This window comes from Cervus canadensis, chromosome 30 (assembly GCF_019320065.1).
Source record: "Cervus canadensis isolate Bull #8, Minnesota chromosome 30, ASM1932006v1, whole genome shotgun sequence".
Lineage (NCBI taxonomy): Eukaryota > Metazoa > Chordata > Mammalia > Artiodactyla > Cervidae > Cervus > Cervus canadensis.
Genome location: NC_057415.1, coordinates 30761283 through 30788470, shown reverse-complemented (window position 1 = coordinate 30788470; position 27188 = coordinate 30761283). Strand labels below are relative to the sequence as shown.

The window sequence follows — 27188 nt, the reverse complement described above, 5'->3', positions numbered from 1 at the left end:
TTAGAGCCCTTACTCTTGCTAGGATTACATCTTGTATTTTTTTTTTTTTTTTTTAATTTTTTTATTAGTTGGAGGCTAGTTACTTCACAACATTTCAGTGGGTTTTGTCATACATTGATATGAATCAGCCATAGATTTACACTTATTCCCCATCCCGATCCCCCCTCCCACCTCCCTCTCCACCCGATTCCTCTGGGTTTTCCCAGTGCACCAGGCCCGAGCACTTGTCTCATGCATCCCACCTGGGCTGGTGATCTGTTTCACCATAGATAGTATACATGCTGTTCTTTTGAAACATCCCACCCTCACCTTCTCCCACAGAGTTCAAAAGTCTGTTCTGTATTTCTGTGTCTCTTTTTCTGTTTTGCATATAGGTTTATCGTTACCATCTTTCTAAATTCCATATATATGTGTTAGTATGCTGTAATGTTCTTTATCTTTCTGGCTTACTTCACTCTGTATAAGGGGCTCCAGTTTCATCCATCTCATTAGGACTGGTTCAAATGAATTCTTTTTGACGGCTGAGTAAAATTCCATGGTGTATATGTACCACAGCTTCCTTATCCATTCATCTGCTGATGGAATCTAAGGTTGCTTCCATGTCTGGCATTATAAACGTGCTGCGGATGACATTGGGGTGCATGTGTCTCTTTCAGATCTGGTTTCCTCAGTGTGTATGCCCAGAAGTGGTATTGCTGGGTCATATGGCAGTTCTATTTCCAGTTTTTTTTTTAAGGAATCTCCACACAGTTCTCCATAGTGGCTGTACTAGTTTGCATTCCCACCAACAGTGTAAAGAGGGTTCCCTTTTCTCCACACCCTCTCCAGCATTTATTGCTTGTAGACTTTTGGATAGCAGCCATCCTGACTGGCGTGTAATGGTACCTCATTGTGGTTTTGATTTGCATTTCTCTGATAATGAGTGATGTTGAGCATCTTTTAATGTGTTTGTTAGCCATCTGTATGTCTTCTTGGAGAAATGTCTGTTTAGTTCTTTGGCCCACTTTTTGATTGGGTCATTTATTTTTCTGGAATTGAGCTGCAGGAGTTGCTTGTATATTTTTGAGATTAATCCTTTGTCTGTTTCTTCATTTGCTATTATTTTCTCCCAATCTGACGGCTGTCTTTTCACCTACTTATAGTTTCCTTTGTAGTGCAAAAGCTTTTAAGTTTCATTAGATCCCATTTGTTTAGTTTTGCTTTTATTTCCAATATTCTGGGAGGTGGGTCATAGAGATCTTGCTGTGATTTATGTCGGAGAGTGTTTTGCCTATGTTCTCCTCTAGGAGTTTTATAGTTTCTGGTCTTACATTTAGATCTTTAATCCATTTTGAGTTTATTTTTGTGTATGGTGTTAGAAGTGTTCTAGTTTCATTCTTTTACAAGTGGTTGACCAGTTTTCCCAGTTTTCCCAGCACCACTTGTTAAAGAGGTTGTCTTTTTTCCATTGTATATCCTTGCCTCCTTTGTCAAAGATAAGGTGTCCATAGGTTCGTGGATTTATCTCTGGGCTTTCTATTCTGTTCCATTGGTCTATATTCCTGTCTTTGTGCCAGTACCACACTGTCTTGATGACTGTGACTTTGTAGTAGAGTCTGAAGTCAGGCAGGTTGATTCCTCCAGTTCCATTCTTCTTTCTCAAGATTACTTTGGCTATTCGAGGTTTTTTGTATTTCCATACAAATTGTGAAATTCTTTGGTCTAGTTCTGTGAAAAATACCGTTGGTAGCTTGATAGGGATTGCATTGAATCTATAGATTGCTTTGGGTAGAATAGCCATTTTGACAATATTGATTCTTCCAATCCATGAATACGGTTGCTTTCTCCAGTGTTTGTGTCCTCTTTGATTTCTTTCATCAGTGTTTATAAGTTTTCTTATGTATAGGTCATTTTGTTTCTTTAGGTAGATATACTCCTAAGTATTTTATTCTTTTTGTTGCAATGGTGAATGGTATTGTTTCCTTAATTTCTCTTTCTGTTTTTTCATTGTTTGTATATAGGAATGCAAGGGATTTCTGTGTGTTAATTTTATATCCTGCAACTTTACTATATTCATTGATTAGTTCTAGTAATTTTCTGGTAGAGTCTTTAGGGTTTTCTATATAGAGGATCATGTCATCTGCAAACAACGAGAGTTTCACTTCTTTTCCTATCTGGATCCTTTTACTTCTTTTTCTGCTCTGATTGCTGTGGCCAAAACTTCCAACACTATGTTGAACAGTAGTGGTGAGAGTGGGCACCCTTGTCTTGTTCCTGATTTCAGGGGAAATGCTTTCAATTTTTCACCATTGAGGGTGATGCTTGCTGTGTGTTTGTCATATATAGCTTTTATTATGTTGAGGTATGTTCCTTCTATTCCTGCTTTTTGGAGAGTTTTAATCATAAATGAGTGTTGAATTTTGTCAAAGGCTTTCTCTGCATCTATTGAGATAATCATATGGTTTTATCTTTCAATTTGTTAATGTGGTGTATTACATTGATTGATTTGCGGATATTAAAGAATCCTTGCATTCCTGGGATAAAGCCCACTTGGTCATGGTGTATGATTTTTTTAATATGTCGTTGGATTCTGTTTGCTAGAATTTTGTTAAGGATTTTGCATCTATGTTCATCAGTGATATTGGCCTGTAGTTTTCTTTTTTTGTGGCATCTTTGTCTGATTTTGGAATTAGGGTGATGGTGGCCTCATAGAATGAGTTTGGAAGCTTACCTTCTTCTGCAATTTTCTGGAAGAGTTTGAGTAAGATAGGTGTTAGCTCTTCTCTAAATTTTTTGGTAGAATTCAGCTGTGAAGCCATCTGGTCCTGGGCTTTTGTTTGCTGGAAGATTTTTGATTACAGTTTTGATTTCCTTGCTTGTGATGGGTCTGTTAAGATCTTCTATTTCTTCCTGGTTCACTTTTGGAAAGTTATACTTTTCTAAGAATTTGTCCATTTCATCCAAGTTGTCCATTTTATTGGCATAGAGCTGTTGGTAGTAGTCTCTTATGATCCTTTGTATTTCAGTGTTGTCTGTTGTGATCTCTCCATTTTCATTTCTAATTTTGTTAATTTGGTTCTTCTCTGTTTCTTAATGAGTCTTGCTAATGGTTTGTCAATTTTGTTTATTTTTTCAAAAAAACCAGCTTTTAGCTTTGTTGATTTTTGCTATGGTCTCTTTAGTTTCTTTTGCATTTATTTCTGCCCTGATTTTTAAGATTTCTTTCCTTCTGCTAACCCTGGGGTTCTTCATTTCTTCCTTCTCTGATTGCTTTAGGTGTAGAGTTAGGTTATTTATTTGGCTTTTTTCTTGTTTCTTGATGTATCATTTTTTCATTCAAAAATAATTTGTTCAGAAATAATGTTTGAGTAGGTACTGTGAACCCAGCAGTGTGTTTGGTACTGTGGCTAAAACTGCTTTTCCCTTAAGGGATCCCGTTGGTTCAATAATAACAGAACATTGCAAGTATTAGGGTGACAGAAGGAGAGGAAAGGGGTCATGGGGAGGGAAGACTTCCCAGAGGAGGCCAACTTGAGCTGAGCTCTGGCTTATCTGGTGTTGAGTAGGTGAGGGTTGAGGATGGGGGAGTGGTCCAAGTAACTGAATCAGTTCTTTCCAAGGCAGGGATGTTTCATAGAAGCCTTTGACATGTGTTGGCTGGTTCAGGCAACTGTGAGTACTTCAGCATTGCCTAGTGAGAGGATGTGGATGTGGAATGAAATAAAAGGGAGAGATTTTGATTAAGTTTGATAGAGAAGTTAGACAGTGAATTATAGGAGATCAGTCATGAAAGGTTTTGATGATACACAATTGATTGTTGGAGAGGGAAGAGACTGGAGACAGGGTGACCTGGTAGGAAGCTGCTACAGGAACCCAGGTGAGAGATGAAGGTGGGTGTGGGACTAGAAAAGGGGAAAAAATGCAGAAAAGTTTTGATTCTCAGTGAAGATAGGAATACAGTTTTTGGAATTATGAGAAACATTTTTGGAATATACATGCCTGGTTCCTCTTTTGCCCTAGCTAGTTTGAGAAATACCAGTTTAGAGAATGAACTAAATAGGCTTTTGGTGTGTAAGGTGAAGGAGAAAGTTTAGTTGGACTGTAGCCGGAAACTCAGGTTGTGAAAATAAAGATGCCAGTATCTGAGAGGAAGGGTGGGGAAATGTGGTCTGTAAGAGGTGGGTGGCGAGTTCTGTTTTGAATTTGTTGAAGGGCCATATGGGGTCACCACATGAAGCAGGTAAATTAGGAGCTGATGCTCAGCAGAAGCCAGAGCTGTGGACTGGGAGTCATTGACAGAAGCTACAGTTTTGCTAGCTCAGGGAGCAGGTATGGAGCTGGATCTAGGGTCCAGGGTGGGACTCTGGGGCATCCAGCTTTGAGGACAGTCATAGAGGTTGTCATAGAGGTAAGAAGCACACAGCTTTGCATGGGAAAGTGCTCTCTAGTTCATCCTGCCAACTTTTTCATAAGTCTGATGGAGTATATCAAGGGAGGAGGAGTCCAAGGCAGGGTCCTGGGTCTTAAAAATGTATTTGTCAGTACAAAAAGTCACTCTGAAGTGGTGAATAGATGTGGTTCTTCTAACCCTGTTGTCAAACTTGTTCTGTAAAGAGCTGGATAGTAATGTTTTTCAGCTTTACAGGCCGTATGGTCTCTGTTGCAGCTATCTAACTCTGCTGACGAAGTAGGGAAGCACCTAGAGATAATACATAAAGAAATGGGTTTGGCTGTGCTCCGGTACAACTTTATTTGTAATGATGCTGTAATGATTTGTAATGAGGCTGTAGTTAGCTGATTTCTGTGGTAGTCCCATCACTTATTATCTGATCCCCCACTGGGAAAGGTTTTTTGCTTCCCTCCAGACCCTTTACCTCTCTGTGGAAACTTTTGCGTAGAAACCCAGGGGCATGCACCAGGGTAGGCACTACTGTTTGCATACAGCAGCAGGGCATGCTCTGCGGTGTGATCCATACGATACTTGGATGTGCCCCAGCAGAGCAGACTGGAAACAGTCGTGCCAACCCATAATTCATAGAAATTATAAGCAGCCCTGCTTCAGCAGGGTCAGCATCAGTTGTAGGGAGGAAGTATTTGGATCCTGCTCTCAAGAACATCTCTGTCGTAGCTGTACATCTGGAGGATGCCAGATCCTACTTCCAGGAACAGAAGAGCTGCATCATTTCAGCAGTTTTGACTTTATGTTTTAGGTAGTAAGCTCAGCATTATGATTTAGAAAGAAGCCCAACTTGGAAGGCAGAAGCCCTGTGATCTAATTTTGGCCTCTGTCCCTGAGGGCGTCTCAGTCTCTGTCTCTGTGAGGAGTTGAATTCCATAATCCAAGATCTCCCTCACTAGCAAGGAGGTTGAATACATTTAGCAAATTGAACATTTAAAATTGGAATTTTATTCCCAGCTCTTAGTTCTTATCTTTTTGTTATCCATAAACATATCACATAGATTTTTCACGTTTCGTTCTTCTTGTCAAGTGAGGTAGATTGCTGACTGTCATCAAGGTAATTTATATATGATGGCAGTAATGTTCCAAAATAAGAGTATTTCAGAGTCTTCAAAATCACTGAGCATATAATGTGAAACATAGGTTTTTAACATCTTGACTGCTGGTCAATTTATTGAGAGGTCTCAGGGGACCCAACTTCTTGAATCGGCTTTTATTTTATTTAACTTATTGTCTTGCATGTTCTCACTCAATTGTTCTCTAGGCAAGTTCATCACTGTTGGTTGGGGCAGGAAGGAGACGCAGTTCCATGGATCTGAAGGCAGGCAAGCAGCTTTTCAGATGCAAATGGTAAGGTTGGTCTGATGGATAAAGAACTTTGTTTGGAAAAAATAGAAGTTCTGCTACCCACCAGGAACTCTTGAGTGTCTAGATGTTACAGAAAGGGATCCAACAGCTTGCTGCTCTAAAGCCAATCAAGAGGCAGAGTTGGTGGAAAGGAAAGTTTGCTTTATTCCGGATGCTGACAACTGAGAGGGGAAGGGGGTGCACTCCTCTCCAAAGGCTGGCATTCCCTGCCCCCCAGCCCCACCCGAGCAACCATCGGGCAAGAGTTTTTATAGGCTGAGTGACAGGACTACATGCAGAAACAGTAAAGTCAACTCTGGCAGTCACCTTGAAATTGGTCATGCGGTGGTCTGATCCATGTCATCTTGATTATTTTAAGTACAGGTAATCTTTAGTTCTAGGTTCAGTTTGTTCCCGTTTCTTTGAGGCCATTTCTCAGAATTGCGGCAGCTTATGTCATGGCTACAGTCCGGTCACCGTGTAGTTAACTTCTTTGACCCAGTGGGGGTTTTAGAATCTCTAAGATAGCTCACAGGACATGGCTCAGAAAATTGGCTATGGCCGTTGAGGAATTAAAGGTCCTTGACTATGCTTAATGACTAAACTATTATTACTTAGTCTTGTTTGGCTGTTTTTCTTTGTTTCTTTGTTTTTCTCACTTCTCTGATTGAATTTATTGTTTAGCTGAAGTTTTTCCATGGACAGAAGGCAAGCTGAGGCCATGGTGGCGGGGGTGGGGTGGGGGGCAAGGATCACCATAGGGTCCTGCTCTGTTTCACACATAGAGGGTGGTCATGGACATAAGCTGTTTAGAGACATTAGGGAATGAGAAAGATCCTCTCTTTCTTTCATATTGCTAAGTTAGTTTGTCATTTTTTTTTCCACAAAGAGAATAATTATAACCAATATTTATTAAAAAAACAAATTCATTGCAGACAGAAATGAAACACTCTGTATCCCTTCCTGACATTCTTCCGCTTCCTCCCTAGAAGGAGCTGCTCTCCTGTATTCATTGTTGAGAATTCACATGTATGATTTTATACTTTTCCTATATACGTTTATATTAGATTTTTTTTCTTTTCCTGATTTCTCTTCTTGGATGAAATTCTTATGTTTTCCTTCTTGCTGGATACATTTTGAAGATAGAGCCTACAGGATTTATTGATAATAGATCAGATGTGGGGTGAGAGAGAGATGAATTGAGGATCATCCCAGGATATGGGCCTTTTGTAGGATGGAATAAAATGGAAGCATTTTTGTCTGTACTACATGGGAAATTTGCCTGAGCTGACCTTCTAGAATAGATGAAAATCGTACACTGCCTGCCATTTGCATTTCCCATCCATAATTTATTTCATGTAACTCATCCTTTGTCTCAGCCCTTCACTGGAGGAAGTTTGCATTCTGTGCTGCAGGGCAGTGTCATTGAGAATAAACCTTGTTAGGCTGCTGTGTATCCCCTGCTGTGCTGGTTGTAGCATTAGCGCCATTCTGACTTAGCTGTCCTGGAAGCTGATGAAGGCTGCCCAGGTGGTCACTGGTCCCCAGCCCAGCAGAATTGGCTTCTGTCTTCAAGGCTTTCAGGACTAAGATGCAAGTGGCACTTGAAACCTTTCTTCCTTCTGTGCTGCGGAACGAGACGCTTATCCATGTTTTCATCATGGCTGCTGGCTTATCTCCTCTAGCTGTTCCTTGCCCACCTTCCTCTCATCTTCTTCATTCTTCTGTGCACTGTTGCAAAGCTTACACAGTAAATAACATGCTACTCTCTCAAATTGAGACAAACATTTATTTCCGTATATAGTTACCTGATAGATTCCTTTGTTTTAATATTTTTAATATCTAGATCTTCAGCTCTTTCTCTGTTGCTGTGCTTAGAGGCCACTTTCTAATGCCCAGAGAAGGATTTTGTCTTGTTTTAGGTTGAGGATTTCTGGGTCTAAGGGCCCAACCAGAAGGGTTCTCGAGGGTTCTGTGAATCTCATTTTCTAAGTAGGTTAAACCTTACATAAAAAATATAGCTTTAATAGCCTGAGACTGTTAGATTCTAGATCATTTAAGGCCCCCAGTAACATCTGTGTTTTTCCCTCTCTTTAGCACGAGTCTGCTTTGCCCTGGGATGACCATAGACCACAAGTTACCTGGCGTGGCGATGGGCAGTTTTTTGCTGTGAGTGTTGTTTGTCCAGAAACAGGTATGGAAATAAGTTGCAGTTAAATAAAACTTTTAAAAAATCTTCCTTAGTTCAGGGAGTTTTTCTTTCTTTTGCTCCGAGGGTTTACTTTCATTGCACATGATCTAACAATGTGCTGCTTTAGGTGCTAAATGCATAAAGAACTAAGCATTAGAAGAGTTCTTTGAGGCTGTTTGGTCCAGCCTCCTACATATTAGGTACAACTTTTTAGCAAGATTAATCTAGTTGGCTTTGTAAAACCTTGATAGTTTTTATTAACAAGGAAGACGTTTGGAAGTTCTGACTTGGCGGCATTTATCACAGTGCTCCAAGTTTTGTCGTTGTCATTTCTTCCCCCTCTTTCTGCTGCACAGGGGCTCGAAAGGTCAGAGTGTGGAGCCGGGAGTTCGCTTTACAGTCAACCAGTGAGCCCGTGGCGGGACTGGGACCTGCTCTGGCTTGGAAGTGAGTGGGAGAAGGAGTCTCGTAACTTCCTCCCCAGAGAGAACGAGGGTAGGGGTGGTGGTACCTATTGAATGTAGGCATTTATAAATCACAAGAGCATAATTACTTGTTCTCATTTGACTATAAGCCTGGATCTTTCTTAGTTTTCTGAAGTCTGAATGTGGTTTGAGTAGTAAATTCTGAGCTTCACAGACCTCATCATTGCAAAACCCACACGTTTTGTTGCTGTAGGCAGGGCCTACGGGAATCCACTGTGTAAAACAAAGAGGTGCTCAGAAGGGAAGTCGCAGTCTGCAAAGTTCGGAGGGGCAGTGGCGCTTTGGGGAAGACTAGGAAAGGGACTTCCATTCTCTGCACAAGCTCCCACACGAAGGGGACCTGTTCGCTGAAGAACGGGCAGGCTGCATTTGGGCCCAATTCACCTGTTGACCCAGTACCCTTTTGCAGGTCACACCTTCTTGTCACATGTGGCTGTCCTGATTATAGTTAGAAGAAATAGCTTCTGTCTCAGAAGCATCTGTTATAGGCAAAACCTAGGTCTCTAGGTTTTAAACATCTGTTTCCCACCATTGTTTGAGTGGCAGTTGGATGATAGTGCAGAGAGAGAGATGTATTTAAATTAAAATTCTAGAGACAGATAAAAACAGGATGCAGCGATCAAGCTTTTTTCAGTAGATTGAGAAGTCTTTAAGACTGCTTACCTGAGCATTACTGAATACATGGAATATTACTGAAGACATAAAATTGAAGGAGAAGTAGGTTGTGGCATTATTGGACATTATACTGGGAATGGTTTAAATAGTTTATTGGTATTTTTCGAAAGTCAGCCAAGTGCAATCTAAATCTGATGCTTTGTGGGCAAATAGAATCTTTGTGTGGACAAATCAGGAAAAGGCACTGCCTCCTCTGGGTAGATTGAGTCCCACACTAGGGTGACTGCTTGCCAGGAAATGCAGAATTTAAAACTTCCTTGGGTGGAGGCTTCTTGTTTTTGTAGAAAAAAATTGTTTCTTTGAATTTCATCTTGTTCTTCACCAGCTGGGTGAACTTTTGGATGTTCTGACACTCTGGGCTTTTGCTTTTAGGCCTTCAGGCAGTTTGATTGCTTCTACGCAAGATAAACCCAATCAGCAGGATGTTGTGTTTTTTGAGAAAAATGGACTTATCCATGGACAGTTTACACTTCCTTTCTTCAAAGATGAGGTTAAGGTAGGTGCCTTAGTTCTTTCACCATCAAATTTAGAGGACTGTCCACAGTTGTAGAGAAAGTTTGTGTCTGATATGGGTGTGTAAACAGAAGCCCCAGAATAGTTAGTAACAAAAACAGTGGCTTCCTATGACTGAATTTGGTTTTTGCAAAACAGAAGTTGTTTTTCTTAAGGAGGTTTTGCAGAGGGAAAAATGGCATTCTTTCCTCACACTAGATAAAACACAGAAAAGAAATAGAAATGCTAGTTTTTATTGTTTATTTTGACAAAAGCGTAATTCTTCCAGTGATAAAGATACTTGTCACTTATAACATTTAATCCTTAAGAAGGTTGTGTACCATTTGGATCTTTGTGGGATCAGAAACAAATCATGATAAATATAATAAAAATTGAGAGAAGAGTTTAATGAACTCCTATGTGCCTATTACTTACTTTCATCAGATATATACCAGCATTTTTCAAAATTATTGTCATCTGTTATTTACTCTCTGGCCTACATACACACACACAGACACACATTTTGTAAAAATTTCCTAGGATTTTCATTCTAGAAATCTTATTTTCAATATTCTTTTCTCTAACAGTTAAGAACATTTTTCATTATGTAACCACAATTCCATTATCGCACCTTACAAAGTTAGTAATAATTTATTAATATTATCTAATACCTAGTTTGTAATCAAATTTCCCTGATTGTCTAAAAATATCACCTTGCATTTGGTTAAGTATTTAAACATAATGCATTTTTTAAAATGTCCTCTACATGTGATGACAGATATGCTTAATAACTCCATAGGTTAATAATTTACAGCTAGGGATCGACTCCACTGTGGAATTATTTGACTTGTGAGAGTAGGAAATGCAGCTTTTGTAAAGATTTTGAGATAAATATATAGTTAAAGGCCAATGACAGGTCTTTTTTCCCTATTAGGTTAATGGCCTTTTCTGGAATGCAGATTCCACTGTGCTTGCAGTTTGGTTGGAAGAACTTCAGAGGGAAGAAAATTCATCTCTGAAAACCTATGGTAAGACAGCACGGATATCTCGGCTTCTGCCCCATAGAGTGAAGTTGAAAGTAGTAGTTTCCTTTGTCCCTTCCACTTAGTCCTGAAATGGATCAAAGACACCTGAGCAGGCAGGTAGAGATGAGGGAGTGGTTATGGAATTTTCATGGGATGATTTCAGTTATGTATCAGGCAGAGTTCCCTAGAGAAATAGAATCAGGGTAGGCTGGCTGGTTGGAAAATTAGTGAAGAGTTGATGTTGCAGTCTTGAGTCCAGAATCTAAGATAAGACAGGCCCACAATCTGGAAACTCGGACAGGATTCTGTGCTACAGTCTTGGGGCAAAATTCCTTTTCCTCTGGGAAGCCTCAGGTTTTGCCCTTAAGGTCATAAACTCTTTGGATGAGATCTGTCCACATTATGGAGGCTAATCTGCTGTACTTAAAGTCAGCTGATTTGAAAGTTTAATCACATCTGCACAATACCTTCCCAGCAACATCTAGACTAGTGTTCCATCAAACAACTAGACACCACAGCCTAGCCAAGTTGACGTATCAAATAACCAAGTCATTATTGCTTTTTCTTCATGGATGATATTACTGTAGCAAATCAGAATGTTAGCCAAAGGAATACTGTGGAAGTGAAAGAGAAATGAGGTTAGATATAAGAAAGAATCTTACAGATTTTAAATGGTAAATCAAATTGTAAATATTATTTTCAGTATATATGTAAAATGTGAAAACATTAGAAAATAAAGATGGGAAGAAAAAAGTTCTTCCATAATTCTATCACTCAATAATAGTCATTATTAAAATTTTCTTGTCTTCCTAGGTTTTATGTATATGTCTCAGTATAGCTATGATCTCATTTTTGTTAAATATGTAAGTATGATACCTATAGGTTTATAGCTTGCTTTTACAATGTATCTCAAACTATTTCCATTTCAGATATGTGTATCATTTTAAATTGCTATATATTGCTTTATGCTACTGTTTATTAAATCCTATTTTGTTACACATTTAAAGTTTTGTAATTTTTCACTGTCATCAATAGCAGTATGCTGAACATTTTTTTCCATAAATCTTTTCATTTATTTTCTGAGTGGCTTTCAAAGCGTTTAATTACTAGAACTTTAGCAGAAATGTTATTTGGAAGTTCATTCATTCATTCATCACAATAGTTCTCGACCCTGGCTGCACCTTTAGGAAAAAAATTGCTATCCAGGCCTCATCTCAGAGTTGCTTTCAGTGTGTTATAGTGGAGACTATATGTCGATATTTAATTTTATTAAAAAGAGCTTCCAGGTGATTTTTTTTAAAGGTGCAGCCAGAGTGGAGAACCACTGATTCACCAGGTGTTCATGGCTGGCCCTGTGATATGCTCATAGGGCAAGTGTTAGTGCAAGGAGAGCCGCAATACCTGTCCTCAGAGCGTGAGTGTGTGATCTAACTTAACCCAGAGCTCGGTGGAAGTGTTTATAATAACCTGGTTCAAGAACTAGGTTGGATTTGCTGTGATTGCTGAGTGAAGAGTTAGTGATCAGGGAGATGCTTAAAGAAAAGAAATTCCTTAATACAATTAAAATATTCATTTATGTATGGTGGTGGTGGTGGTTTAGTCACTAAGTCATGTCCAGTTCTTGTGACCCCGTGGACTGTAGCCCGCCAGGCTCCTCTGTCCATGGGATTCTCCAGGCAAGAATACTGGACTGGGTCGCCATTTCCTTCTCCAAGGGATCTTCCTGACTGAGGAATCGAACCCAGGTCTCCTGTATTTCAGGCAGATTCTTTACCGACTGAGCTATCATTTATGATAGCTATCATCTGTTTAATAAAAAGCTGGCTGTGACGTGATTAGGTCTTTTTTTCCCCCCAGCTTTATTGAGATCTAATTGACATGTAACTAGTACATTCAGGAGGTATAATGTGATGATTTGATACATGCATATACACTGAAGTGTTTACCACAATAGGTTGATTAACTCAATCTTCACTTAATAGAATTATCATTTTTTGTTGTTGTTATGGTGAGGCCATCTGAAGTCTACTCTCTTAGCAACTTTCAAGTATACAATACGGTAGTATTAACTGTAGTCACCACACTACATTAGATCCCTGGGACTTGTAACTAAAGGTTTATGCTCTTTGACCAGCTGCTTCCTGCTTCTTGCACCTTGCAGGTTTAGGTCTTGTTCTTTTAAGAGATGTTGCAAAGGGTAATTGCATATAATCTCCCGTGGATTTAACTGTATGCAAAACAGCTAGAAGAAAATAGTAAACATCTTAAGCATAATGCAATGTAATGATGCTAGTCTAGTGCTCTTGGGTTGGGCATTTTAATCTAATGGCCAAATTTTCTTTCTAAGTCTTTGAAAAAACAGCTCACTAAGGCCCTGTCCTATGTTGGTAGCTTTCCATCCTAACGATCATAAAGTGTGAAGGTAGAGGCAAAAATGAACGTGTGTGCTTCTGGCCTTACTGATGCTTAACATCTTTTTTTTTTTTTCCCATTCTCTCCCATAGAGCTCTTTATTTTTTTATTTTTTCATTTATTGGAGGCTAATTACTTGACATTATTGTAGTGGCTTTTGCCATACATTGACATGAATCAGCCATGGATTTACATGTGTTCCCCATCTGAAGCTCCCTCCCACCTCCCTCCCACCTCCCTCCCCATCCCATCCCTCTGGGTCATCCCAGTGCTTAACATTTTATCCTCATGAAAAGCTACACTTTTCAGGTTTTTTTGTGTTCACTTCGCTGGTCTTTTAATATTTATTTTTATTTATTTGACTCTGCCAAGTCTTGGTTGTGGCATGTGGCCTCTAGTTCTTGGACCAGGCATCAAACTCGGGCTCCCTGCATTGGGAGCACAGAGTCTTAGCCACTCGGCCTCCAGGGAAGTCCTGCTTTAACAGTTATTGTTAATATTATTATCTTAACAAAGAGGCTGAGCAGAAAGGGTCATTTGAAAAAGAAAAGTGCATCCCCATCCCTCTCTAGCAAGTGGTGCGAAGTCTGGTCCTCTGCCCTCTGCCTCTGATGGCCTTCGTTTCATTTTCCCCTGCAGTTCAGCTCTGGACTGTTGGAAACTATCACTGGTATCTCAAGCAAAGTCTGCCCTTCGACACCTGTGGGAAGAGCAAGATTGCGTCTCTGATGTGGGACCCGGTAGCCCCATACCGGCTCCATGTTCTCTGTCAAGGCTGGCATTACCTCTGCTATGACTGGCGCTGGACGACTGACCGGAGTGCGGGAGATAACTTGAGTGACATGGCAAATGTGGCTGTTATTGATGGAAGTAAGGAGCTGAAAAGTGTCTGTGGGCCCAGGAGGGTCTGAGCCGGGGCCTGCAGATGTGGTGGTTTGACTGGAACTGGGGGATTTTTGTTCAGTTGATTATTCTGGTTGTTCGCTTTGTTTTTACTTGTGCTTTTGGTTTGGATTCAGTGGGAACACCCTTCGGTGAGGCGTGTACTCCCCTAAGAACCATGGTCTCTCCTCTCCACCCGCCTCCCCCAACTCCCTGTTGAGCTGCAACCATGACCTTTACATGTTTACTTGTCGGGACTTTGAAGACACTGACATTTCTGACCTTGGGTCAAGAGGAAGACTGCAGTAGGCTTGTGGCATTCCTGTGTCAGCCCTGTTTTCGTCCCCTGACATAGACCTACCTTGACCCCTGCACCACTCTGCTACGTTGCTTTGGTTTTTGATAAATGCTTGTTAATTATATACCTTTCCAGTATGTTCAGTTCAGGTCATGACATCTGTCTAGTTCAAGGATGGGATTGGTATTTTTTAATTAGGTTGAGGGTGTTCGTTTACTGAGGGGGAAGAAACTGGGGAAAGCCATAATCCCCTGAATAGACAGTTCATTTATTGCTGATGACATAAAGGAAAGCTTGCTCCTAAGATTGTAATGTGAGTTGGTGTGCCGATTTATGTTCTGTGTAGTAGTCACGATACTGATCTTGCAGTCACACGTTCTGTATAGAGGACTTAAGCAGATACGCCTTGCTACCAGATCCGTGCGCAGGGAAGTGCATTAAGGATTTTGGTTTAGTCTGGCTTGGTTGCAGGCCCAGGTTTGAAGCCAGACCTCTGACCTTTTGGCCTGCTTGCCCTAGCCCCTGGCACCTGACTCTCCAAGCCCAGAGATGGGCCTGCCCGAGGCCCGGAGGTAGCCAGGCCTGTCGTCGAGGGCTGATAGTAGTCAGATACAGACAGAGCCCAGCTTCTTGCTTTTCTCCCCTACAATGTGTTCAAGCTTATTCATCATAAAAGCACCAACAATGACTTTTAAAAATGGCTCTGTTTTACAAATTGAACATCCGTGCGTCTAACCCTCCTTCTCTCTTGCTCCCAGACAGGGTGTTGGTGACAGTCTTCCGGCAGAGTGTGGTTCCACCTCCCATGTGCACCTACCGACTGCAGCTCCCACACTCTGTAAATCAGGTCATGTTCTCAGCACACCCTGAAAAGAGTAACGACCTCGCTGTCCTAGACGCCAGTAACCAGATTTCCGTCTATAAATGTGGTATGTTCAGAAGCTGTTATCAGGATGTTCTGAATCACATCCCTCCTACACAAACGTCAATTATAGTTTGGTGTTGCCTTCACTCTAGGTTTTCCAAAAATTTTGACATTTATAATTAATATCAGTATTATTGTGCTGTTTAATTGACCTGTAGGGTTTTGGGGGACAGAGATTCAATCCTACTCTGGCTAAGGAGAACAATTCCTTTTGCTTTATTGAAGTTGAAGGGTCAGTTTTTTAAGAATAGTACTCAGCTCTAGAAATTAACATAGTGTCCCATTACATCCTTCACATGTTTTACAGTTTTCTTTACCATTGCACACATTTTCAGTTGCTCTCACAGCTTTCCTAGGAGCTGTGTCAGAGTGGGGTTTTCCAGGTATATAGACGAGGGAACAGAATGCCAGAGGGTTTGAAGTTGGCTTGAGCAAAAAGGGGCGAGAACCTCAACTTAGGTGTTTACATTTCTAACCGGGTTGTCCTTCCACAGTCCACTGCTGTCTCTTTCTAGTTGCTTTCCTCATGTGCTGGAAAAACCTGGAGTTGGTGAATTCTATGGTTGTGCCATGAGTTCTACTGGCGCATGACTGTGGTAACCTTGTTTTCAAATAAGTGTTGAATTCTCAGCCTGAAAGGTGCAGAAATTGAGGAAAGAATTTGAGATGTGGTTATTTTCTAGATTACTTTATTTGTGAAGTGGCTTACCTTTTAGAACCCCATTAACATGCAGGACCTCATGTCGTTAATATCAGGAAAAATGTTTGTAGTTTACTATGACAATATTTGCTTTTTTTTTTTTTTTCCCTAGGTGATAGTCCAAGCGTAGACTCTACGGTGAAACTGGGAGCTGTGGGTGGAAATGGATTTAAAATTTCCCTTAGAACGCCTCATCTGGACAAAAGATACAAGTAGGTTGTTCTTAGTTATCTTGGACCTCTGGAAACAGGAGCAGCCAGCCTCTGTCCTAAACTCAGCCAACCATTACTGTCTTATCCTGTGCCTGTTGCTCAGTGGAACAAGAAATAGATACAACACCTGGGCCCTGGTGTTTCACCTTGGTTGGGGGAGTCAGTTATCTGAACGTCATGTATGCTGATAGGTGGTGATGGAGTGTAAGCCTTAAGCTGACTTAGAAACCATTCCCCCAACATCCTTTGGGGAGTTTTCTTCAGGGAAAACCCCATGGGAAAGATGGAGATGAAGATGATGGAGCAGAGTGCATTTGCTTTCACAAATGAGGAGTCATACATTGCTAACATGTGGCTGACTTAACATAGTGTCTGCTCGATCTCATCCTACAGTGCAGAACTTTTGGTTGCTGCATTTTGAGGCTCTTGGGCTGGAAACCAGGAGGCGTGTTTCCATTGAAACTTTACTATAAACAGTTGGATATAGTAATTATGAGTTCATTTCTGTGAAAATCCAGAATTTGATTCTATTCTATTTAATACGTCCGTGTTCTTAACTACTGTACTACTTTGTCTCTTGGGAGCATTTATTCCTAAATTAATGGGGAATAATGAACAAATAACTGAATTTAATACTTAATATATAATTCTTAAATATATGCATTATATTTAATAAATGAATATGTTTCCAACCTCTGTATGATTTGGGAACTGACCGTACAATGCTTAGTAGTTTTTCAAAGAACATGTACATGGATTATTTCATTTCATAGACTGGAAAGAGAGGACAGATTTAAGACAAACTAGAAAGTGTGAGGCAATTGAGAATGTGGTTTAATTTTGTAAAATTGTGAGGAGGATAGCTCTAAGTCATTTAGAGAAGATTTCATGAAGGGCATGAATAAATTTACCTTTTTAAATTTTTTTTATTTACTTATTTTTTTAAACTTTTTATTTTGTACTGGAGTGCAGCTGACTAACAGTGTTGTGATAGTTTGAGGAGAACAGTGAGGGGTCTCAGCCACACATGTGCATGTATTCAGTGAGTACTTACCTTGAACCTTGAAAAAGAGATAGGTTGAGGATGGCCAGAGAAGTATGGAGACTCTTGGGCGTGGCGGGGAGAAGAGGGCCAGGGAGAACCAGAGGCGTGGACGCGCCTGCGTGGGGCTGCGCTGCGGCGGAGTGACTTGAGTCCAGGAAGAGCCGACTGAGTGGGAAGATCAGGCTGGTAACCCAGCATCTCCAGTGAGCACCCAGATCTGCTGCTTGAGCTGAATGGCAGGAAGTAGCCGTCATGAGTTCCCATTTGAAGTAGGAAAAACAAGGCCCTCCACCAGTGTTTAAATGCTACCGGAGGAAGGCATTAGAGACAGAAATCGTCTCTTAAGCTAAGTAGTCATTTTGCTGTGAGACGCTTAGGAAGGGATGGATTCCCTGAGACCTCGATACCTGCTGACTGTTTGGATGCTGGTGAGCGGTGAAAAACTGCTGGACTTTATTCATTAGGGCCTAGTACAGTCAGTTTTTCTTGTGTAATTAGTTTCTTGAAGTGGTTTCTTCAGATCTAAAAATCTCAGAGTGTAAGAAACTTAATTTTAAGTAGCAGAAAACATATTCTTAAGCCAGGTAAGCATTATTATTTTTGGATTTTCTAGTATTGGACGTTACCTTAGGTTTTGTCCCTCCAAATAATGAGGATTTGACTGTGTAGAAAGCATTGCATTCTCCATTCAGGACAACTTCAGTGACGTGAAGGTTTTATTCATGCTTTGGAAATTCTTCAATATTTAAAACAGAATTCAGACTGAGGACAGTGAAGCTGAAGAAGTAAACCCACTGAAGTTCAGCCTTCTCACCTGGGTTCAGGAAGACGTTTTCCTGGCCGTGAGCCACAGTCAGTCCGGCCCCCAGTCTGTCATTCACCATCTGACTGTGGCCCCTTCTGAGACGGACGACGAGCAGGGACAGCTCAAAATCAGGTATCAGAACAGTTCCCTGTATTCCGCATGCTCATAAGCACATAGATACAGGCTTTTGTCCTTTGTGAGCATTGGAGTTTTGTTTTGTGGTTTTTTTTTGCATTCAGAGGGCAGGGTTGAGGGGTGATTGCTTCTTTTTGTACACACACATTAAGTCTGATTTTTAGCTCTGTCAAAATATAAACTAAAATGCACCAGAAAGGGGTAAAAAATAACACAGATGCCAGTAGATGAGGCAAAATGTTTTTAAGGTATATTAAAACTTTTAATTCAACTTATACTTACCTTCTAGAAAGTAATTGTTAGCTTAGGAGAATTAGCAACTCATCAATTATAAGATCTCTACATTTGCACTTCATTCTGATATTCTTGTTATTGTTCAGTGACTCAGTTATGTCCGACTCTTTGTGACCCCATGGACTGCAGCATGCCCTTCCCTGTCCTTCACCATCTGTCGGAGCTTGCTCAAACTCACATCCATTGAGTTGGTGATGTGATCCAACCATCTCATCTTCTGTCATCCCTTTGTCCTCCCACCTTCGATCTTTCCCAGCATCAGGGTCTTTTCCAGTGAGTCAGCTCTTTGCATCAGGTGGCCGAAGCATGAGTCCTTCTAGTGAATATTCAGGGTTAAAGTTATTTTGATGTAGTGACTTCAAAATACTTCTTCTAGCCTCCTCTTCTATAATTTTGTTTGGCACTTGACTGCGTGTACTACTAGAAAGTCTCCTCTGTTTTTGTTTGCTAAAGTTTCACAGCTCCTTGACCCTGAGTTTCATTTTGATTCCTCACTGCATCTTTGTCACCTAACAGGTCTCATTAATGAATGCTCTCTTCTGTATTGCGAGCCCTACTGTTCAGCAGAATTGTCTGGGAAGCTCTGAGAAATCCTCAGGTTTCCAGTGTCAAAACTCAGCACCTTAGGTATACACTGATAATAATCCCTAGATTCACATGTAATTAATGGTTCACTGATTAGCTTTAAATCCTGAAAACCGTTGTTGCAAAATTAGGAACCTTTCTTTACTGTACTCATGAAACATACTCCAGTGCTGTTATTACCTTCTAATCTTTGAGTAATAATGCTTCATATTTTAAAAAAATTTTTGTGAATATGTCTAGATGCAGAATATGTTCTAACTACGTGCATACTTAACAAGGGCTCCCTTTAGAAAACAGAGCAATTGACATTAGAAATGCCTAAATTATGCATATATCTACTATACAAAACCTGAAATTTTTTATCATTATCTTGTGAACGGTAAATGCCATTATCTCATTTGCTGTAAAGGAAGTGAAAAGTCATTTAAAATACATTTCTGCTGCTTTGTCTTCTGTTTCTCAAAAAAGGCTATTTCATTCATATAAAATATTAACGTGTTTGATAAATATAAAGTCCCACAATCAGCTTATAGCTCTTCATAGTTAACATTTACTATAACTTATGCTTTGTAAAAGGTACTCTTTTAAGTGCTTTTCCCTATGTTAACTCACTTATTTTTCATAACACGTCTCTGACATGTACTGTTATCATTTTAAAGCTGAGGCACAGCAGTTTCAGTAACTTACTGAGATAATGGAGGTGGAGCTGGGATCCAGGCCCAGCAGTGCACCTCCAGAGTCCATTCCCTTGACTTCACAGATAATTTATCCTCTCCAAATTTGTGGCTTTTTTTTTTTTTGGTAGATTGGTTAAAAGCTCTGAATATATGTTAGCATTGGCACTGCTTGCTTTTATTGCTACCTCCACTTCCTTTCACACATGTCTACTTTTGGTTCATTGACTCAGAAAAAAATATAATAGCATTAACAGTTTCCCTTCTTCCCATTAATGAGGCCCACAGATTTCTAGGGGTATGTACAGTAGCCATAGAGATACTGAATATGCTCACTTTCCTACAGATTGACTGCTTTATTTAATGCAGTTTGTATTGGGTTGGCCAAAAAGTTCATTCAGGTTTTGGGCACAAGGGTATAGAAAAACCTGAATGAACTTTTTGGCCAACCCAATATTGGCAGATAAATATTGACACCACATTGTCTACTGAAGGCAGCAAATTGTAATTCACAATAAGTTGCATAAGTTGCTGCCAGAATAGGACTGATGACTTCACACGTGACTTACTGACATTGTGAAAAATGTGTCACGTTGACAGGTCATTGCATTACCTGGGCTTGTGCTTGCAGTAGTTTATCTGTTAGTGTGTAAACATATGTGTGTTAGTATGTATATAAACATGTTTATTATGTTTATATTGTATTGAACGAGGCAGTGCAGCACCAGAGGGAAATTGCTTCTTTTTCTGTTTTGCAAAATCAGTGAATTGTCACTACTTTTGAGAAAAATGGTCTATTCATGTTTTCTTCATCTCCTTTTTTTTCCCCCCACTCTTCTCAGTTCATCGGTGACAGTGGATGGGGTCATAATCAGTCTGTGTTGCAACCCCAAGACCAAGTCAGTAGCCCTGCAGGTGGCTGGTGGCCAGATATTTAAGTACCTTTGGGGTGAGTATCAGAATGTTGGGAAAGCATGTTTATGACTTACATACATATTTAAATCTTGAGAAAGTATACTTGGGAGTGTTTTACAAGTGCCACATTGATTATTAGGTCTTTTAACTACCCTGGAAATCCTTAATCTGTAGAGTAGAATCAGCATGTGTGTTCTACCTGTATTTTCTCTTGCAATAAACTGGATTATTCTCATGAGTTTCCGAAACACATTTGGAGAATGATTTAAATTGCACGTTAAGTGTTTTAGCAAGCACTGATGGGAGAGTGTTTTGCAAAGAGCAGATGGTAAACCTCATCTGCCAAACCTGCAGAGTCGCCCTGTCTGGCGGTTGAACCATGGAAGAACTCTGGTGGCTCTCCTGTTCGGTTTCCATACCTGTGCACGCAGACTGAATTGGCCATGATTGGAGGAGAGGTAAGTGAACATAAGGCAGAAAAATTGACCTCATGGAGCAGTGACCCAGGAGCTGACAGCATTAAGTAGAAAGAGCGTGTGCTTTGAAAGTGGACCTGAGTATCCAGTAAATCTCAAGGCAACAATGAGAAGTTCGTCGCTTTCCTGAACCTCAGCTTCTCAGTTTATGAAATAGGTTTAAGAGGTTGCCTCGCATGTGTCAATAGTAGTTAGTTGATTCCTTTCCTTGGAGGTATAAACTCAAAAATAGAAAAAATGCAGTTGGCAGAGTTATCCCCAGTTGTATAGAACATTCAAAACAGAACACATACAGAACTAACAAAATTAGTCTCATTAGTAACTTTTGGGGACAACAGAAATGTAATCTTGAAATGGGTATTGAGTAAATTATTAGTCATCAAATATTAGAATTGCCTGTAATTGTGCAGGAGGTAGGATGCAGTGGTTACAGAACAAAACTGCCAACTAGTTCCTGCCCTTCTGGAAGTTTTAATCTAGCAATATGGGTATGGCCATCCCCTCTTGGTAGGAGAGTGAAGTCAGTGAGCAGGGTGTAGAGGTAGAGCACCAAGAGGATTGATGGAGGCTAATTAGAGGATGGTAGCTGTGAGGATGCAGAGGCCAACTTCTGGTGGTCTGCGAAACTCTCTAGGAGGTGGTGGTATATGTGCTGAGATGTGGAGAAAAAGAAAGCTCTATCTCTGAGAAAGGGAGAATTTTTCAGGGAGGAAGAACTGTGCATATTGTAAATAAACTTAGAGCTCAGCTTATTCAAGGAACCTAATGGAAGCAATGACTAGACGCAGAGGAGTATGCATTTACTAACTTAACAAAGACTGAGAAATTGATGATATTAATCAGGGAGTAATGTGATGTGCTTCATGGTTGGAAAGGTTATTCTGGCTGCCCAGTGGGAGTATGTTGAAAGGGACGAGAGTGGAAGTGACTGTTGGAGTGGAGGCAGTGAGGGGTGAAAGGTGATATGTTTGAGATGTGTAGGAGACAGAAATGTCAAGGCTTCCGAGGAATCGGATGGCATCATAGATCACTTTGCCCTGGACCAACCACCTTAGGCATCTTGAGTCCTGATTACAAGGACTTAAATGTGAAATCATAGGACAGTAGAACCATATAACAAAAAAAAAATTTGGTTTCACTAGTTTGGTTAGTTGCTAAGTTGTGTTTGACTCTTGTTTGGTTAGAATTGTTGGTAATTTCATATTTTATTTTTTTGCAGGAATGTATCCTTGGTTTGACTGACAGATGTCGCTTTTTCATCAATGACGCTGAGGTATCATGGCTTGTTTTGATGCTGGATCTTTTTCCATCTTGATTCTAAGTAATATAACTAACTCTCCCCCTTGCCTCCCCAACCTATTGTAGGTTGCATCAAATATCACATCATTTGCTGTATATGATGAGTTTTTATTGGTGACAGCTCATTCCCATACCTGCCAGTGCTTTTGCCTGAGAGATGCTTCATTGAAAAGTAAGTTTTCAGTGTAAAGATAGAAAATAGTCCTTCTTCTAATATCATTTGTCCTTTGAAGTCTCGATGACTTTTATGTTTGTCATGTACTTTGGCTTTTTATCCTGGAGTCCTAGACTGGAGAAAATGTCAAGTTCGTTTACTTAGCCTCTAATCTCAGTGTCTCAGTTAAATCATTCCACACCGGTTATCAAAGAGTGGGAGGTCTTTCCTTAAAGCAGCATACCCTGATAAAAAAAATTTTCAGTAAACTTTTTAACTCATATTTTACTTTCAATTACTACTGGCAATATGCTCAATCTTCTTTGTGGCCACCCTCCATTGTACATCTGAAGGACTCCATCTTGTGGTTTGTAGGAAATTGGTTGCAGTTTTTCCTTGATTCTCTGCACCCCCCTCTCCCGTGTGTATGTGTGTGCGTGCGCACAGTTCTGTTATTAAGAAAGAAATGGCCCACTTGTTTTCTTTGCTTCTAACCTGGAAATGGAATCTTTCACTGATGTGATTGGAGTGTACTGATAAAGCTAAGACATAGAGAAGCTGCCCAGTCTTCCCACTGGTTTCCATGTCAGTTGAGAAGTTGTGTTTGTGAATCATGTATGAGGGCTCTGTAAGAGAGGGCAAGATCCTGGGATGAACTTGTTTATCCGAAAGGCTGATGGTCTTGAGGCTGAGTGACAGAGCAATCCGGCCTCATTATTAATCACTTCCTTCTCCTTCGGATAATGTGCTGTTTCAGCTGCAGTTAATGGGGAGTAGCTTGTCTTGACAGTGATTCTCAAGGCTTGGTCTGTGGTGTCTCTAGCGTTGCAGGCAGGTCTGTGCAGCAGCCACGTGCCTAATGGCGAGTCTCTGCGGAAGGTGGAGAGGGGTTCACGCATCGTCACTGTTGTGCCTCAAGACACAAAGCTTATACTACAGGTACACTGATTTTTCAGGCTGTGTTTCTGATTGTTGTTTGGCAGTAAATACCAGACAGTTCTTGGGGATTATATTTTATCATTTGTATTAATTTATTATAAGCCTTTCCTTGCTAAGTTCTTTATTAGCTTTGTACAAAGGAGTGTTAAAACAGGCTTTTCCCAGTAAGGCTAAGAGGGAAACCTCTTAAAAGTCAAAGTAAATTTTGAGCACAACTAGATTTTGCCAAAAGTGTGCTCATTTTACAATGTTGTGTTAATTCTTGAAGAAGAGTTAGGTAAAGTTGTATATTCTGGGTATTTAAATTTTTTCTGTTTAATTAAACATGTTGTTGATTTGATTTATTTATTTTAAGATGCCAAGGGGAAACTTAGAAGTTGTTCATCATCGAGCCCTGGTTTTAGCTCAGATTCGAAAGTGGTTGGACAAGTAAGTACCATGTATGTGATTAGTTAGGTTATTGTTATGAATTATGTGTGAAGGCAGCAAGTCTTTCTGTTAAGATTTTTAAAACTTAAAAAGTATTTAAATATTTCATTACAGATATCTTCAATCAGATTCTCAGAGGCTTTCTTCTTTTGGCACGTAGATTCTTAAATTGTATGGTGTAGAAGACATTCCTAGCGGAAGGAATGATGAGGCTCGTTGTATGAAACAGCTTCCTAGCCCAGGGTGATCCATATGGGCTTTAGATGGCCTGTGAACCCAGGGCAATTTTATGCTATCCTGTATCTGTGTGTTTATCTGGGCAGAAGGTCCAAGGCTTTCAGCAAACTTATAAAAAGTCCTATGACCCCAAAATACCTGAGCCACTGTTGTGAAGGAAATGATCCATTGTTTGAATCTTTGAATTTGGGGGAAAGTTTATATTGGATAGATGTTTACTAACATTTTGTTAAAAAAGAAGATAGCCCTAAGTTCCATAAAGATTTTATTATGTGAGTGTGTGGGGATCAAGTCCTTGGGTGGCCTTGATGACTAAGTCGTCACACCATTTAGGAAGTAAATGAACCTGGTGCCTGATTTTTTTCATTCTGTGATTTCAGAGCAGAAATCCAGTAGTAGTTGGGCTGTAGTCTTAATTTTAACTGGTTTATATCCTTATGAAAATGTGCTAGGTCCAAGGAGCTGAGTTTTTGTGAAATGCCCCCCTCTCTCCATTTTCCGTCTCTCCCCAGACTTATGTTTAAAGAAGCATTTGAATGCATGAGAAAACTGAGAATTAATCTCAATCTGATTCATGATCACAACCCTAAGGTAACGTTCTAAATCTGATATTTATCATAGTATACTTTAGGCTTGAATGAATATGATCTGAACTAAAATGTTTTGTCTTTTTTTTTTTATTCTTTTTTTGGGTAGGTGTTTCTTGAAAATGTGGAAACCTTCATAAGACAGATAGACTCTGTGAATCATATTAATTTATTTTTCACAGAATTGAAGTAAGTATTTTGAATAGTTCATGAGTATCATATCCATAATTTTCTCTTTTCTGGTTAAGGAAATCGAACAGATAAATAGAGGAGAAAATTTACTTTCAATATAATCTTTTAAATCTCTAACTCTTAGATGCCACATATACTGGATGTTTACTTTTTTCCCTTCTTTTTAAAACTGAAACTTTAAAACATGTCATGTGAATTATTCTTTGACTTATATTTAGGTATACATATAAAAACTATTAATTGAAATAAATGGCTTCTTTTTCTGCAATGACTTTTATCTAAGCTTGTAAATGAAAAATTTTGGACATATAAGAAAGTTGAGACAGTTGTCCAGTGAGCATCCTATACCATCACCTAGGTTCTACAGTTCATATTTTTCTGTATTTGCTTTATGACTATCTACCATCTGTCCATCCACCGTTCATCTTCATTTTAAATAAATTTAAGATAATTTTAGACAATTTTAAATCCACTTTCCCTGTCAGTACTTCGCCTTGTGTGACATTAACTAGAGTGTATTCTTTGTGTACAGGTCCCACCCCCTCCACATCAAATTTATCTATAGCAAAATGCACAGATTATAAGTACTATTTACTGAGTTTTGACAAAATGTATACTTCCGTGTAGTCCTGGCCCCTATCAAGATAGAGAACATTTCCTTCTCAGAAAGTTCCTCCAAATCCCTTTGCATTTATTCTTTCCCCACCCTTTTGGCAACTGCTTTTTTGAGTTCTTCACTGAAGATCAATTTTGCCTGTTCAGGAATTTCCTAGAAATGAATTATATGTCATAGTATTGACTTTTCTGTGTAAGTAAAGCTTCTTTCATTCAGCATGTTATCTGGAGATTCATCCATGTTTTTACATGTATCACTAGTTTATTCTTTTTTATTGTCCAGCAGTATGCCATGAAAAAGAAAGTGAAAGCGTTAGTCACTCAGTCGCGTCCAACTCTTTGTGACCGTAGCCCACTGGGCTCCTCTCTCCATGGAATTCTCCAGGCAGCAATACTAGAGTGGGTTGCCAATTCCCTTCTCCAGGGATCTTCCCGACCCAGGGATCAAACCTGAGTCTTGGGCATTGCAGGCAGACTCTCTACCATCTGAGGCGCCAGGGAGGCACAGTATTGCCGTAGTGTAAACATATGTAGCTTACTGCTTCACTCTCCTGTGGGTGGGTACCTGGACTGGGCCCCGTTTGGGGCGTATCAGTGTAACATCTATAAATGTTACCATTTAAATCTTCTGTGGATATGTTTCACTTCTCAGTAAGCTTCTCCATATTTCACTAGATATGAATATTTTTAGAATTAACTGCCTTCCAAAAGCATTTTTATTTATTATCTCAACACTCCTACATATGTGTTAGTAGTTTGATAGCTGGGACGTATGTTTGGTTTATGACCTTTTAATACACACTTGTTCTTAGGGAAGAAGATGTTACAAAGACCATGTATCCTCCACCAGTTGCCAGCACTGTTCCACTCTCCAGCGATCCTGATGAGAAAAAAGTAGACCTCATCTGCGATGCTATGAGAGCAGCAATGGAGAATGTAAACCCTCACAAGTACGTGTGCTGTCCTGAGTTGGCATCTTTTGAATAACAGATGCATAGTAGTTTTTCTTCAGCTTGTTCACCATTCTTATTGTGCTGTCCTTCACTGACCACTGCAGGTACTGCCTGTCAATACTCACCTCTCATGTGAAGAAAACTACCCCAGAACTGGAGATTGCGCTGCAGAAGGTACACGAACTTCAAGGTAGAGACATGTTGACAGTCCGTGTGTATCGGGGCCCCGACTGACATCGGGTCTTCAGTCTTCAGGAGATAGCCCTGACCAGGAAATAGCACCACATCACCAATTCAGCCTGTGGCCTTTTGGTCTCCACTTTAAGACCTGGGTCCATTTTTTTTTTTGAGTGCTACCCTACAAAGTGTGTACAAAATCGTCAAAGGACTGTTTTCCGTCTGGTGTCCACTTCTGGCAGGAAAATGTGTTACTTCCTCTTTTTGGTTATGCTGCTAGGTGTGTGGGTTTTTTCCCCAAATGATTTAATTCTGTTTCCTTACACATGGACAGGAAATGATCCCCCGGTCCCTGACACTGTGAGTGCCGAAGAGGCCCTGAAGTATTTGCTGCTTCTGGTAGATGTTAATGAATTATATGACCATTCTCTTGGGACCTATGACTTTGATTTGGTCCTCATGGTAGCTGAGAAGTCACAGAAGGTATGTGGAGTTACTCCTTCGACACAGTTAGCATTTCTGTTTATGCGAACGTGATTGTGTGAAGCAGTGCTCCTGACAGTGCAGAGTTTGGGCTGAAATTAAAGCTGTGAGT

At 40.1% G+C, this 27188-nt stretch overlaps 1 protein-coding gene across 1 annotated transcript in view; it reads left to right on the top strand.

Moving 5' to 3' along the window:
* The window catches only part of ELP1 (elongator acetyltransferase complex subunit 1), a 70680-nt gene that overhangs the window by 17903 nt on the left and 25589 nt on the right, over nt 1-27188 (top strand). Inside the window, exons 6-25 of the mRNA XM_043453332.1 lie at nt 5703-5788; nt 7883-7979; nt 8333-8423; nt 9509-9632; nt 10563-10656; nt 13705-13935; nt 15004-15174; nt 15983-16082; nt 17882-18064; nt 20463-20569; nt 20890-20993; nt 22231-22284; nt 22377-22482; nt 23288-23403; nt 23759-23832; nt 24582-24660; nt 24766-24845; nt 26276-26413; nt 26521-26606; nt 26928-27076. Coding sequence (XP_043309267.1) covers nt 5703-5788; nt 7883-7979; nt 8333-8423; nt 9509-9632; nt 10563-10656; nt 13705-13935; nt 15004-15174; nt 15983-16082; nt 17882-18064; nt 20463-20569; nt 20890-20993; nt 22231-22284; nt 22377-22482; nt 23288-23403; nt 23759-23832; nt 24582-24660; nt 24766-24845; nt 26276-26413; nt 26521-26606; nt 26928-27076 — 2270 coding nt within the window. The remainder of the gene's footprint in view (nt 1-5702; nt 5789-7882; nt 7980-8332; nt 8424-9508; nt 9633-10562; nt 10657-13704; nt 13936-15003; nt 15175-15982; nt 16083-17881; nt 18065-20462; nt 20570-20889; nt 20994-22230; nt 22285-22376; nt 22483-23287; nt 23404-23758; nt 23833-24581; nt 24661-24765; nt 24846-26275; nt 26414-26520; nt 26607-26927; nt 27077-27188) is intronic.